At 38.2% G+C, this 12318-nt stretch overlaps 3 protein-coding genes and 1 long non-coding RNA gene across 6 annotated transcripts in view; 2 read left to right on the top strand and 2 right to left on the bottom strand.

Annotated features, from left to right (window-relative positions):
• LOC103422793 (anthranilate synthase alpha subunit 2, chloroplastic-like) overlaps positions 1 to 7401 on the top strand; it is a 78263-nt gene extending 70862 nt beyond the window's left edge. For both annotated transcript variants that reach the window (XM_070808070.1, XM_070808069.1), the window contains exon 9: positions 6898 to 7401. In XM_070808070.1, coding sequence (XP_070664171.1) covers positions 6898 to 7008 — 111 coding nt within the window. In that variant the 3' untranslated portion in view covers positions 7009 to 7401. The remainder of the gene's footprint in view (positions 1 to 6897) is intronic.
• LOC114823048 (anthranilate synthase alpha subunit 2, chloroplastic-like) lies at positions 3341 to 4649 on the top strand. The gene is made up of 3 exons (XM_070808071.1): positions 3341 to 3521; positions 4016 to 4200; positions 4300 to 4649. Exons 1-3 carry the CDS (start codon positions 3449 to 3451, stop codon positions 4612 to 4614), a joined length of 573 nt encoding a protein of 190 aa, XP_070664172.1. The 5' UTR covers positions 3341 to 3448; the 3' UTR covers positions 4615 to 4649.
• LOC139189318 (uncharacterized) lies at positions 5185 to 5537 on the bottom strand. Its single transcript, XR_011573103.1, has 2 exons — positions 5400 to 5537; positions 5185 to 5280 (listed from the first exon to the last, which is right to left on the bottom strand). It is a non-coding gene; the product is annotated as an uncharacterized lncRNA (long non-coding RNA).
• Positions 7402 to 7763: 362 nt separating the features above from the next.
• LOC108171123 (putative disease resistance RPP13-like protein 1) lies at positions 7764 to 12098 on the bottom strand. Of its 2 annotated transcripts, none has more exons than XM_070808044.1 (2): positions 8388 to 12098; positions 7764 to 8273 (listed from the first exon to the last, which is right to left on the bottom strand). In XM_070808044.1, the coding sequence occupies exon 1, from the start codon at positions 11997 to 11999 to the stop codon at positions 8397 to 8399; it is 3603 nt and encodes a 1200-aa protein (XP_070664145.1). In that variant the 5' UTR covers positions 12000 to 12098; the 3' UTR covers positions 7764 to 8273; positions 8388 to 8396. The 2 variants fall into 2 exon arrangements, with proteins under 2 accessions (XP_070664145.1, XP_070664144.1); XM_070808043.1 differs by having other exon boundaries at positions 7764 to 8124.
• Between the last annotated feature and the right edge of the window lie 220 nt (positions 12099 to 12318).

The raw sequence follows: 12318 nt of genomic DNA, 5'->3' as shown, positions 1-12318 counted from the left end.
TGAGCTGAGTGAGCTCCTGAAGAACTGCTGCTTGATGATGCCATTGGTCTGAAAAAATATCAAAGGATCTTGAAAGTAAATCTGGAACAATGTTATTACTACCTTTTATATGTTCGAATTTTACTTCTACTCATCTATTGGCTATTGCATCTTGAAATAAAGCTCATCTTCTACTCTTTAGCTTGTTTTTGCATATAAACTAGAATTTTACTTCTTTTTGCTAATAATTATGCCATTATCTAAGAAAGCTTGAAAAATTCTTGACAGATGATCATCGTGTTCATCCCTTGTCCTGCTAAAAATTAGAATATCATCAATATAAACAATACAAAAATCTGAATAAGGTTTCTGGTTAAAAATTAAGTCCATTTTTCTCTGAAAAATACTAGGTGCATTCTTTAATCCAAAAGGTAAGACATTCCACTGGAAATGTCTTTCGCTACAACTAAATGCTGTCCATGGACTACTACTTTCTTCTAACTTAATCTGCCAGAATCCACTTTTACAATCGAATTTACTAAAAACTCTTTTATCTTGAATCCTACGGATTAAAAGATCTTTTGTGGGGATCTTATAACCATCTGAGAATGTATAATCATCTAATCTTTTATAATTTATTATCATCCTAGCTTGTCCTCTAACTTGCACTGCTCTATTTCTGACCATAGTAATTCTTTGATCTATTTCTGAAAATCTTCTTTTATCTGGGTTATCATAGGCTATTTCTTTAGTTTTAATGATTAAATCTGGGTTAATAATATTTATCTTTCCTAAAAACTTATTTCCATCCCAATACTTCATGGGATCTTCTCCTAAGACTTGAGTTTCTTCTGCTATTCTTACTAGATTATCTAGGTCTGTTTTATCAAATTTAACTTTCTGGAGTTTAAAACTGAATTCTAAGTTTTGTTTAAATTCTTTTAGATTTTCAAAGGGATCTATTAAAACATCTTGCTCTAATGATTCTGCTAAAATCTGACTTACTATATGTCCACCACGGCTCGCTTGTGCAAAGTCTGATGTATGCAGTGGAACTAAACTATTGTTTTTGTTAAAGAAAATGATTTTTGTATTAACACCTCATATATTATTGAATACACCCCACATAAAAATTTATTGTTAAGTGTCTTACATATCTAATATAAAATGACTATTTAGACCCTAATAAAATTTTAAAAAGAAAATTATTTTCTAAATATACCTCAAGTTAATTTCGGCGAGATTGTCTTCCTTCAAGCTCTCAAAGTCACTCACATTCTTCATTGTAGAGCATAACTCTACCCACTAAAAACACAAAACGTTGATGGAAAAGGATTAGTTTTCATCCTCGTTCTACAGATCTTCAATTTGCTTGATTTTTAATAAGAGAAATTTTGGAATTGGAGAAAGGAAAAGGAACTGATCAGTTTAAAGCCATAAATACTTTTTTTTTTTTTTGAACTTTGCAGGTATGCAATCTAGAATAACAAACTGATATAAAAAAAATGCAATGTGTTCACGTATTTGACTTTGACCATGATAGAAAACCAAGTAGTTCTGCATATGAATTCATATATATCGGATAGAGAAGGAACAATACAATCTTATATGCAATCAAATTATCAAAGAATACATCGGCATTAGACTACAAAGGATTTTTAGAATCTCTTGCTATTGTACTTTTCTTTTACGTTTTATCAAAGGATTTTTAGAAATAAAAATTCATAGAATAAGAACGTTCGAAAAATCCACAAATAAGCAAGGAAACGAAAAACCTTAGATGCGAGAGTCTTCTATGAGCGTGTGACTCAACTCTCAATGAAAGCATCAATTTGTGGATGCAAATTTCTTCTTCCTTACTCTTGGACAAAATTGCACCTACAAAACAAATAACACCTTAGGTCAAGGCCAAAAACCTCACGCGCTCATGATGATTTGGGGGGGGCTTTGGCCGAAGAACCTTCGATGCCAAAGTTAGAATTTTGAGGGAAAAGTGTTTAGAGAATTTAGAGAATTTAGAGAGTTTAGCAAGAGAATTGGAATTGAGTTTTGGAGAGAATGAAGGTGTTTATATAGGGGTGTGGCCGGCCACCTTGGGAGGAGATGGACCGGCCACTTGGATGGATTTGTGGGTGAAGTTCATGGTTTGTGTTTAATTAGCAAATTAACTTAATAATTAATCAATTAATTAGCTAATTAATATAATAAAAAATGAATGATTTATGGGTTACATTGTGGAGAAGATATGATGAGGGATGTTATAAATAAATACCTATTTGGGCACTTTTAACTTTATTGAGGGATGATTGTCCACTGCTCGTGCGTAGGAATTCCGGTGTGCCTCGAAGGTAATTTTGTCCATTTTATCCTAGAATCCACGTGTCACCTCTATATTATTCTTGATTATTTTTGGCTCCACAAAAACGCATTACAAATTTGCAACACATGATAACCACTCGTTCTTATAAAGTAAAAATATTTACCTAATTTTTGGGTGCGTTTTGGATTCCGCTTGTCAATAATTTAAGAGTAATGTTATTCATACCATATTTTCATACCACTCTAGGTGGCATTTGATGTGAACAACCACATCATTTGAATTAATTAGATTTTTAAATTTAGTTCATTATTTAATAAACTAATAATTAATAAAATTTAGTTAATTAAATGATAGATTGTGGTATACGAGAAGTCTTTCTCCTTTCTTTCTTTGGGTTTTGCAAAATTTTCAAATGATGTAGCTGTCCACATCAGATGTCACCTAAGATGGTATGAAAATGTGGTACAAAAACCTGGTATGAATAGCCTAACACTATGTTTGGATGAAGAAATTTAAGATTACTAAGGAATTTTAAAATGACGAAAATTGAAATGACGGGATTTTATTTTCTAGATTTTGTGATTTTTCTTTTTTGGTTAACCTAAAAGAACAATGAAATTGAGAATGGAATTTGTTAATTTTAAACTCTCAATCATAGAAATTGGTAAATGACACTTATTTACATGGAATTTAAACTTGGGAATTGGAGGCCCCAAATTCCAAGTTTTTTTTTCACGCGGAAATTCTAAATTTCTATGTTTATAAATCCAAATAAAGGAATTGGTGCATGTCAATTTATAAATTCTGATTTTTATCCAAATTCCAAGTTTATTTCCTTATTCGAAACATAGTATTACTCATAATTTAATTCTAGTGGTGGTGGTCGGCCCTTTAATGCTGCGGGCCCAGTCCAGCATCATTGGCAACATCCCCATCAACAAAAACTGGAGCAGCCCTTTGTTCCTGTTCGGCCCAATTTTCGGCCCAATTTTAGGCCCTCCTTGGCGCTATAACTGCAATACGTTCCAGCATATCCAGACCTGCCCGCACAGGTACTGTGGGCCTGATCAGGCCGCACCCTTTGCCGCAACCCAGTTTGAACAGAAGCCTGATCCACTTTGGCATCCCGACACTGGTGCTACCCATCACATGACGAGTCAATCGTCTTTGGTTGCTCATATGGAGCCCTATGCGGGTCCTTCTCCTTCTAATGTTTATTCGGGTAGGCAATATGTACATTACCCACATCGGCACCCCTCCTCCTTCGCTTGATTCCTTTAATTTTCATCTTCGCATTGTCTTTTTTCTTCCCGACCTTTGTAATTTTTTTTGTTGCTCGTTTCAATTTTACTTCTGGAGCAGTTGATTCAACTACATTTGCTTTCTGGGATGTGTTTGGTTTCCGAGAAAATGTAGAACGTTGGGGGGATAATTGAGTATTAGCCATTTACATTTGAGTATCTATGACTGTTTTGCTGGAAGAAAATAAAGAAAATGAATTTCTGGGTTTTTAGTTAATTGTGTTTTGATTTACATTGTAAAATGCTAATTTCGGTTCGATTAGCCGAACAATGAGAGTGGTGATCATTATATGATTATAATCTGCCCAAATTTTAGAATTAAAAATTTTGATTCTGTCAGGCAATGTCTGTTTGTAAGGAACTGAATTGGTTATACTAATGCGAGTTTTGATTTGTACGATTGATTTTACTGCAGCCGACGAATCAGAGAAGTTTGTAGAAGCCTCGAAGAAGGGGAATTTAATTCCTCTGTCTCGGAGCATATTCTCGGATCATCTAACTCCTGTTCTCGCTTACCGGTGTCTGGTTAAGGAGGATGATAGAGATGCTCCAAGTTTTCTGTTTGAGTCAGTTGAGCCGGGTTCCAACGACTCCAATGTTGTAAGCGTCCTCAGCCCCTTGTATCATTTGTATTTGTTTGCATCTGACTGTAGACCATAATTGATCACTTACAAATTTTTGGTGTCAATCATTTGTTAGGGCCGGCACAGTGTTATTGGTGCCCAACCATCCATTGAAATCGTGGCTAAGGAGAACATGGTTACCATTATGGACCACAAAGAAGGTTGTAGGACAGAGGAGTTTGTGGAGGATCCAATGACTGTTCCTCGGAGAATCATGGAGGGATGGACACCCCAACTTCTTGATGAACTTCCAGAAGCATTTTGTGGTATGATAAGTACACAAATAACACGCTTTAGTAGTACTCATATCTTAATCCTCTCAGTTCAAAGTAAACCAGTTCTCCTTAAATGTGGTTCGTTAACAAAACTTAGATTTGTAAAGTTGTGGTGAAGTTATTTATAAAAATGAAGACCATGCTTTGCTTATTTTTCCCTTCTTAGTCTCAAAGTTTTGGACTAGGCAAGTAGAACTGTGGGTTATCAGTGTGCTCATATTTTCCTGTACATTTTGTTAGGTTGTAGATGTACTGTGTTGACACTAGTGTTATGTATTGCGTGATATTCTGGGCTTTCGCAAAAGACTTCTTTGGCACAAAATTGCCATAAATTTATCCTTGTATTATTGCATTATTCAATCTTAAAAATGGAGGTTCTCGAAGTCACAAGTTGGTGGTTAACAACATCCACTCTCTTTATCAGGCGGCTGGGTTGGTTACTTCTCTTATGATACAGTACGTTTTGAATGATGAAAAGCAATGTGCAGAGCATATTATGCTTGTAGACTTGGGGAGGAATGATGTCGGGAAGGTTTATCAGGCGAAATATCAGGCGAAATATCGCCGATAATATCGATTTTTCGGGGAATGGATATTTAAATAGGTATCCGTGTGGTTTTCGTCCAAATATCGCTATATTATCGATAATATCGATAATATCGCGATATTTTGGAAATATCGAGATATTTTGTTGAACGGTGCAATCGGCCTCCGATATCGAACGCCGGAGAAGAACGCCGGAGATGGTGTGCCTATTCCTGAGCCCATTTCGTCCCAAAAACCTGGCAAAAACACGATTTTTAACTTCAATTTCACATATAAGCTTCAAATTTCACGCATGCATCAACGATTCAACATATGTGATGTCGGTTTAGGACTTAGGTTTTCAATGGAATCTCACCTGAAAAATCGATGACTGGGCCAACTCCTTGCTCAGCGGCGCACCACCAGAGACGACTAAGCCAAGTCCGACTTCGCCAGAGCCACGATCAACGGCAGCGAAGGATCGAGAGAGTGGGCGAAGAATCGAGAGAGTGGGAGAAGGGGGAGATCTGTGTGTGTGTGGGTCGAATGGAGAAGGGGGAGAAGAGAGGTCAGGCCTCAGAGAATAAGAGAGAAGGATCGAGGGCCTCAGAGAAGAAGAGAGAAGGATCGAGAAGGGGGAGATCTGTGAAGATGAGGGAGGAGGAGGAGACGGTGCGGGGAGAGAGAGAGGAACAGAGATCTGTGAAGATGAGGGAGGAGGAGGGGACAGTGCGGGGAGAGAGAGAGAGAGAAAACCTTGGTGGTGGGACGGGAGACTTAAAAAAAACAAAACCATTGGCTTTGATGGTTTTAGTCTAAAACTTTTAGACAAGTGACGTGAAAGAGGTGCATGGTTTTAACTTTTAATAATGAAGGCCATCCATTTATATTTTTAAAAGTTTAGGATATATTTTATATATATATATATATATATATATATGTTATATAAATTATAAATTATTTAGATAATATTTTGTTTTTTTTAACTAAGCAAGCAGATTATATTTGAACCCTTCCTTTGTCAACCACGTACCTGGGCTTTATCCAACTTGTTACAGATGTGTTTGTGATTACATATTCAGCCTTATATGGTCATTAAGATGTCTGCAAGGTTTGCAAGCTAATATTTATTATCTAAGATAAATTTCTATATTTTAAAAAACACCAAGGTGAAAATTTTGAACCTCATTAGAACTCTATGTGGTACTAAGTCACTCATGTATCTTTCCATGCAATGTATAAAGTGTAAAATATTGTACTAATTCATTATATATAAATGATTATGGTGTGTTTAAACTTCTTTCATTAATTACTACATATTTTCTACACTCACAATGTTTGCCAGCTCGCTATATAATCAACTTGATAATGTTAAATCCATCATGCAATGCATTTCCTTCCAATTTTTTGTGATAAATTAATAGATAATTGACTAAATAAACATCCTGCAAAGTTTCAATAAAAATTTCCAAGTTTTTCTTACAATTTCCGTGGTTTCCATGTAATTTTTATCGATATCGATATTATACCGATATTTCCATCGATATTTCCGTGTTTTCGGACTACCGATATTTCCGATATTACCGATATTTAAATCCTTGGGTACGACCTTTTTATTCTTGTTTTATTTCTTAACCTGTAAAGCGGGAGCCTTGTGCACTGGGTACGACCTTTATTCTTGTTTTATTTCTTAACAGTTAGCTAAATTGATCCTAGACTAATTAACCTGTATAATCCTGCGAGTAAAAGCCTTGAGGATTAACCTAATCAGTTAGGAATCGGCTTATTACACCACTAATGGTTGATATATGGAACACGATGTTGTGTATGGACTCGCTTAGGATTTTCGAGTTTCCTCATTTACTGCAATGCAGGTGAAAGCCATGGAGCTGATCGATAAGCTAGAAGTGACTAGACGTGGTCCATACAGTGGTGGCTTTGGGGAATTTCGTTTTCTGGCAACATGGACATCGCCCTCGCTCTGAGAACTATTGTTTTCCCAACTAGCTTTCGGTATGATACAATGTATTCATACAAGGATGCAAACAAGCAAAGAGAGTGGGTCGCTCATCTCCAAGCCGGGGCAGGAATTGTCGCTGACAGTGATCCAGCTGATGAGCAGAGGGAGTGCAAGAACAAGGCTGCTGCACTTGCACGCGCTATTGATCTTGCAGAGTCCCCATTCGTTGATAATTGAATATGTTTTTGCTTGCATACAGAATCTGGTTTGCAATATATTTCGAGTTTTTCTTAGCAATTCCAGTTTTAGTCGTGAGTTGAGGTTAGGAACTGTAAATTAAATCAGATGATGGGAATGTACGTAGCGTTTTAACCAAACCAAAACTAAAAGTAATGGCATACACAAGCAAATTTTGAAACCCTAGTTCATCATTGCTGCTTTTTCCCTTCAAACTTTTCATGAACAGCGCAGTCATGTTGAAACCCCTTCACAGCTGCATCCTTAGTTGCCATGACAATTTCCGCAGGACCTCTGTTCTTAAAGAGCATTTCTTCAACCTCGCCAAACCTGGAGAAGAAAGCTCTCAACCTCCTCTCCGTATAATCTTCACCATCCTCGTCCCAAGAAACTATAAGCACTTTTACATTAAAAAGTTTACAAAACAATCAATTGATTAGACAATGATTAATAGATAATATCATCTTGCAATACTAATTAAATAAGTCGAATTTAGTCCGGTTGAGATTGATTAGTAAACAGAGGGTTTTTGATACTCTAGTCTTACAACATTCATGCATGATCATTGATTCACAGTTCCACAGAAACGAAATTCATCATCCATATTTTACAAACCAAGCGTTTGAATTCAAATTCCACAAAGTACCAAAATCTACCTCTCAATAGACATGATTTGGAAAAAAAAAACTTGAAAAAGGAGATTTGGAAACTAGAGGTCGTAATTTCGTAAACTTGTTGAAGCTCCTTTTTCCCCGAGGACTAGTTCGATACAACAAACTGTCGTATAATGAAACCACCATAAGACACAGTAAGAAAAGAGGGAGAGTAGAACCAACACTGAAACAATTCCACTCCATTTAACCCATCAGTTTCAAGCCTTCTGAGAGATGGTAGCTGTCCAATGCTGCCATTGAAAAACAATATTCACAATCCATAAGTCGAAGAGTAACAAGATGAGAGAACGAACGAGTCATCTCCTAACAGATTTGGAATTTTTGTAGCTCCGTATCTTTCTATCACAAATACTTTCAAGTTTATATGGGACAGGAGTATCTGCAAAATTTGTTTGTTATTACGTGAATATTAACATTTGAAACATATTTATGATTTAAAATTTACACAGCCAGATCGTAAATAAACACAAACGAACGTTGACGAATTACTTACCATTGCAAATCATATCTTTCGGTCATTAATCCTTATGTTGGGGATGTGAGAAATCTTGGGCCAATCTTCTCCTGTGTCTCTCTGACACCGTTGTGTTAGCAAATCAGACCCGGTGATATGTAGAAAAGAAAGAGAAGTGGGTAGCCCTTCATCTGGCAAGCTCTGGAGTTGAGGACAATAAAAAATATACAACTCCTCGAGAGAGATGATGTGTCTTAAGGCCTTGCCGTCAATGGTTTTCAGATTCGGATGATGGGAGATTCCGAGAGAAGTGAGAGTGATTGGCAGCAGCCCCTCTTCTGGAAATGATTCGACAATTTCTTCTTCTTCACATCCTGAGAAGCTGACATCCAAGAATTTGAGAGAGGTGAGTGTTTGTAGACCCCACCGCATACGGTTTGCCATCAGTTTTTTACAACACCAGATAATGAGGTAACGCAATTTGGACGGCAATCCCCCTTCCGGAAATGATTCCAATTCTGGAGAATCCCATATATACAAAGACGAGAGAGACGGGAGAGAGATTTGCATCTCCTCTGGCAGTGACCTGAATTTGTTACATTCGTTGATTTGCATCATCTTCAAGTTGGGCGCTTGCAGTCCTCCTCCATGGGGGAAACCCACAAATTCTTTACACCCTTCTATGGACAGACACTGAAGGGACGGGAGAGAAGCGTGCATCTCCTCTGGCAGTGACCTGAATTTGTTACATTCTTTGATTTGCATCGTCTTCAAGTTGGGCGCTTGCAGTCCTCCCCCATGGGGGAAACCAACAAATTCTGGGCACTCCTTTATCTTCAAATTTTTTAGGGATGGGAATTTAGATTCTTCCGGAAATGATTTAAATTCTTTACACCCTTCTATGGACAGAGACTGAAGAGATGGGAGCGAGATTTGCAGATCTTCTGGCACTGACCACAAGTTGGGCGCAAGCAACACTCCACCACCCACAAAATATACGATTTTAACGTTCTGCAAACTTAGCCGCTCAAGTCTTGGGAAGTAGTCTAACGGTATTTTCCCCGTTAGTTTGGGACAATTCCCCAGACTAAGCTCGCAAAGATTAGGAAAATGTCCGCCTCCAGGGAAACACCACTCTTGCCATTCCCGCATACTGCAGAAACTCAGAAACTCCAGAGATTTAAATGCAGGTTTAATTCCCCCATAAAACTCAGACCCCACTGATTCCACTCCATTCAACCCATCAATTTCAAGCCTTTTGAGAGACGGTAGCTGCCCCAATGCTGGCAGGGAGAAACAATATCCACAAGTCTCAAGTCGGAGAGTGACAAGATTAGAGAAAGACTCATCTCCCAACCAACCTGGAAACTTCGTACCTCCGTATCCTTGTATAGCCAATACTTTTAGGTTTGTATTGGGTTGCAAGTTGCCTAGCACTCGGCTATCGTTTTCAGAATCAATAGTGTCACCTTCCCATTTCAAACGTATTTCACTGAGCTTCTTGTCCCTCAGTTTGGCCTCCAAAGCATCCTCAGCACGTGTGATATTTTGAAGCCCTGAAATATGAAGATTTCCACTCAAATGCTGAAACCCCTTTAACTCATCAATGTTTCCCCCGGCATCTTTGCTCAAGACAAACTCACCTCCAAATGTTTGGAGATCTTTCAACTTGCCCATGTGGGGGGGCATCTTTCTTATTTTCGTACGTCTCAAATCAAGATGGCGCAAGTTGATAAGTCTTCTCAAATTGGTGGGCAACTCAGCTAGACATGTACAATTTGACAGCAACAACGTTTGTAAATTATACAAACTGCATACCGTGTCTGGTAATTTCCTTATTGGACTGCCACACAAGTTGAGGTACCGTAGATGCTTCAAGTTGCTAATTGAATCAGGCAACTCCCTGATATAATGCCCATGTAGTTTGAGAACTCTTAAACACTGTAGCACTACAAGGAGATCAAATCGTACTGTTGGCAATGAATAGAGATCGCCAAGAATGAAGGTGCGCAGATACTTAGCTTCATAAATAGTGTCACATCTCTCAAAATCAACATTAGATGAATATTGCATATAAGAAAAATGACGACCCTTGCTCACAACGTCCAATGAGAAGTCATGGTCTTCCAATCTAATGCAAAATTCCCCACATACGCAAGTCGCCAAATCATGCATCAGATCATGCATGATGAAACAATCATTTGAAGGTGAGTATTGAAAAAATGACCGTGAGATTAGATCATCAAAGTATTTCTTTCCAACATCTTCCAACCTAGTCTTCTTTTGGGGTTGTAAAAGATCTTCGGCCATCCACAATAAAATTAATTCAAACTTGTCAAATTCATAATCTTTGGGAAATATTGAACAATAAGCGAAACAACGCTTCAGCACCGGAGACAAGTACTGGTAACTTAGCCATAGTGCCGGCAGAATTTCAATCTTTGCATCTGACAACTCCCATATGTCACTTTTTAGCACATTTTCCCATTCCTCCACATTTGGTTCAGAGCGTAAGAGACCACCGAGAGATTTTGCAGCTAAAGGAAGGCCTTTACACTTGCTAACAATTTGTCTTCCAATTACCTCAAGATTTGGATCTACAATAACACTTGCATCTTTGAAGGCATGGTTTGCAAATAAAGACCAACAGTCTTCCTCAAGTAAGTGCTTTAAATAGTGGGTTTGAAGAGTACCCATCGTAGATGCAACACCATCATTCCGTGCGGTGACAATGATCTTACTTCCATGAGCTCCAGACTCTAAGGGGCGTTTTAAGGAATCCCAAATATTGTAATTCTCGTTCCAAACATCATCAAGAACAAAAAGAAACTTCTTCCCCACCAAAGCATCTTTGAGTTTGACCTGAAGCTGGTTTAGGTCTGTGGTGTCACAGGTTCGTGAAGTGACTGATGCATAAATTGTTTGTGTGATCTTAACAACGTCAAATTCATCAGAAACACAAACCCATGCCTGGAGCTCAAAATGCTGCTTCACTCTATCATCATTGTATAAGAGCTGAGCAAGGGTGGTCTTTCCGATCCCACCCATGCCCACAATGGGAATAATGCCAATCTTACTACAAGAGACATCATTTGATAGCAACAATTGAATGATGGTTTCCTTGTCATGATCTCTTCCATACACATCAGAGCATTCTACTAAAGAAGTTGAAAGCAATGTTTGTGAGATTTTGTGTCTACTACCTCTTTTCAAATCAAGGGCATCTTTCTGTTCTACAATGAAGCTTAGCCTCTCAAGAATTTCCTCTATTTTGCTGTCTACAGACTCATCAAAAGCATGCAAAGAAGTAGAGATGAGGTCTTGTACCTTGCTTGTGCTACTTCCAAATTCAGCTTCAATTTTCCGCCTCAACGCTTCTGTCTTGATCTCGTCCAGTAGGTCCTCAGCATCAAGGACTGCCTCTTTAAGCTCGTGCAGCCACAGCCTCACATGTGGGTTACGTAATTGCTTTTGCTCGGCATCATCATAAACAGCACCAACAGACATCAACTTGATCCTCAACTTCTTGAGCAACCTATCAGTCAGTTTCTTTCCTCTGATGAAGTTTCTGACCTCCTGAGAATCCAACTTCACAAATACTTGCTGGAAGAAACCCGAGAGAGCGGCTCCACCTACCACCGCCAACGCCATGATCAATCTTTTCTTTGCAAATGGAAATTTGGTGACAGAGTTGAGAGAATGTATAAGACCATTACAAATCTACAACACATGAGAACCACTCGTTCTCAAATCTTTACCTAATTTTTTGGTGCTTTATGGATTTCACTTATCAATAATTTAATTCTAGTGGTGGTGGTCGGCCCTTTGATGCTGCATGCCCAGTCCAGCATCATTAGCAACATCCCCATCAACAAAAACTGGGGCAGCCCCTTGCTCCTGTTCGGCCCAATTTTCTGCTCAATTTGTCTCAGCCCATCTGGCCTGCTCCGAGGCCCTCCTTGGCTCTATA

The sequence above is a fragment of the Malus domestica genome, chromosome 11, assembly GCF_042453785.1.
Source record: "Malus domestica chromosome 11, GDT2T_hap1".
NCBI classification, from domain to species: Eukaryota; Viridiplantae; Streptophyta; class Magnoliopsida; order Rosales; family Rosaceae; genus Malus; species Malus domestica.
Note: the sequence above shows the minus strand (reverse complement) of the source record. Positions and strands in the feature narration are given on the sequence as shown.

Coding starts and splice junctions, on each gene's coding strand:
- LOC108171123 (XM_070808044.1), bottom strand. CDS start 11,999: ATGGCGTTGGCGGTGGTAGGTGGAGCCGCTCTCTCGGGTTTCTTCCAG.
- LOC114823048 (XM_070808071.1), top strand. CDS start 3,449: ATGACGAGTCAATCGTCTTTGGTTGCTCATATGGAGCCCTATGCGGGT. Junction 3,522..4,015: donor TCCTTCTAATGTTTATTCGG/GTAGGCAATATG, acceptor ATTTTACTGCAG/CCGACGAATCAGAGAAGTTT. Junction 4,201..4,299: donor GTTCCAACGACTCCAATGTT/GTAAGCGTCCTC, acceptor ATCATTTGTTAG/GGCCGGCACAGTGTTATTGG.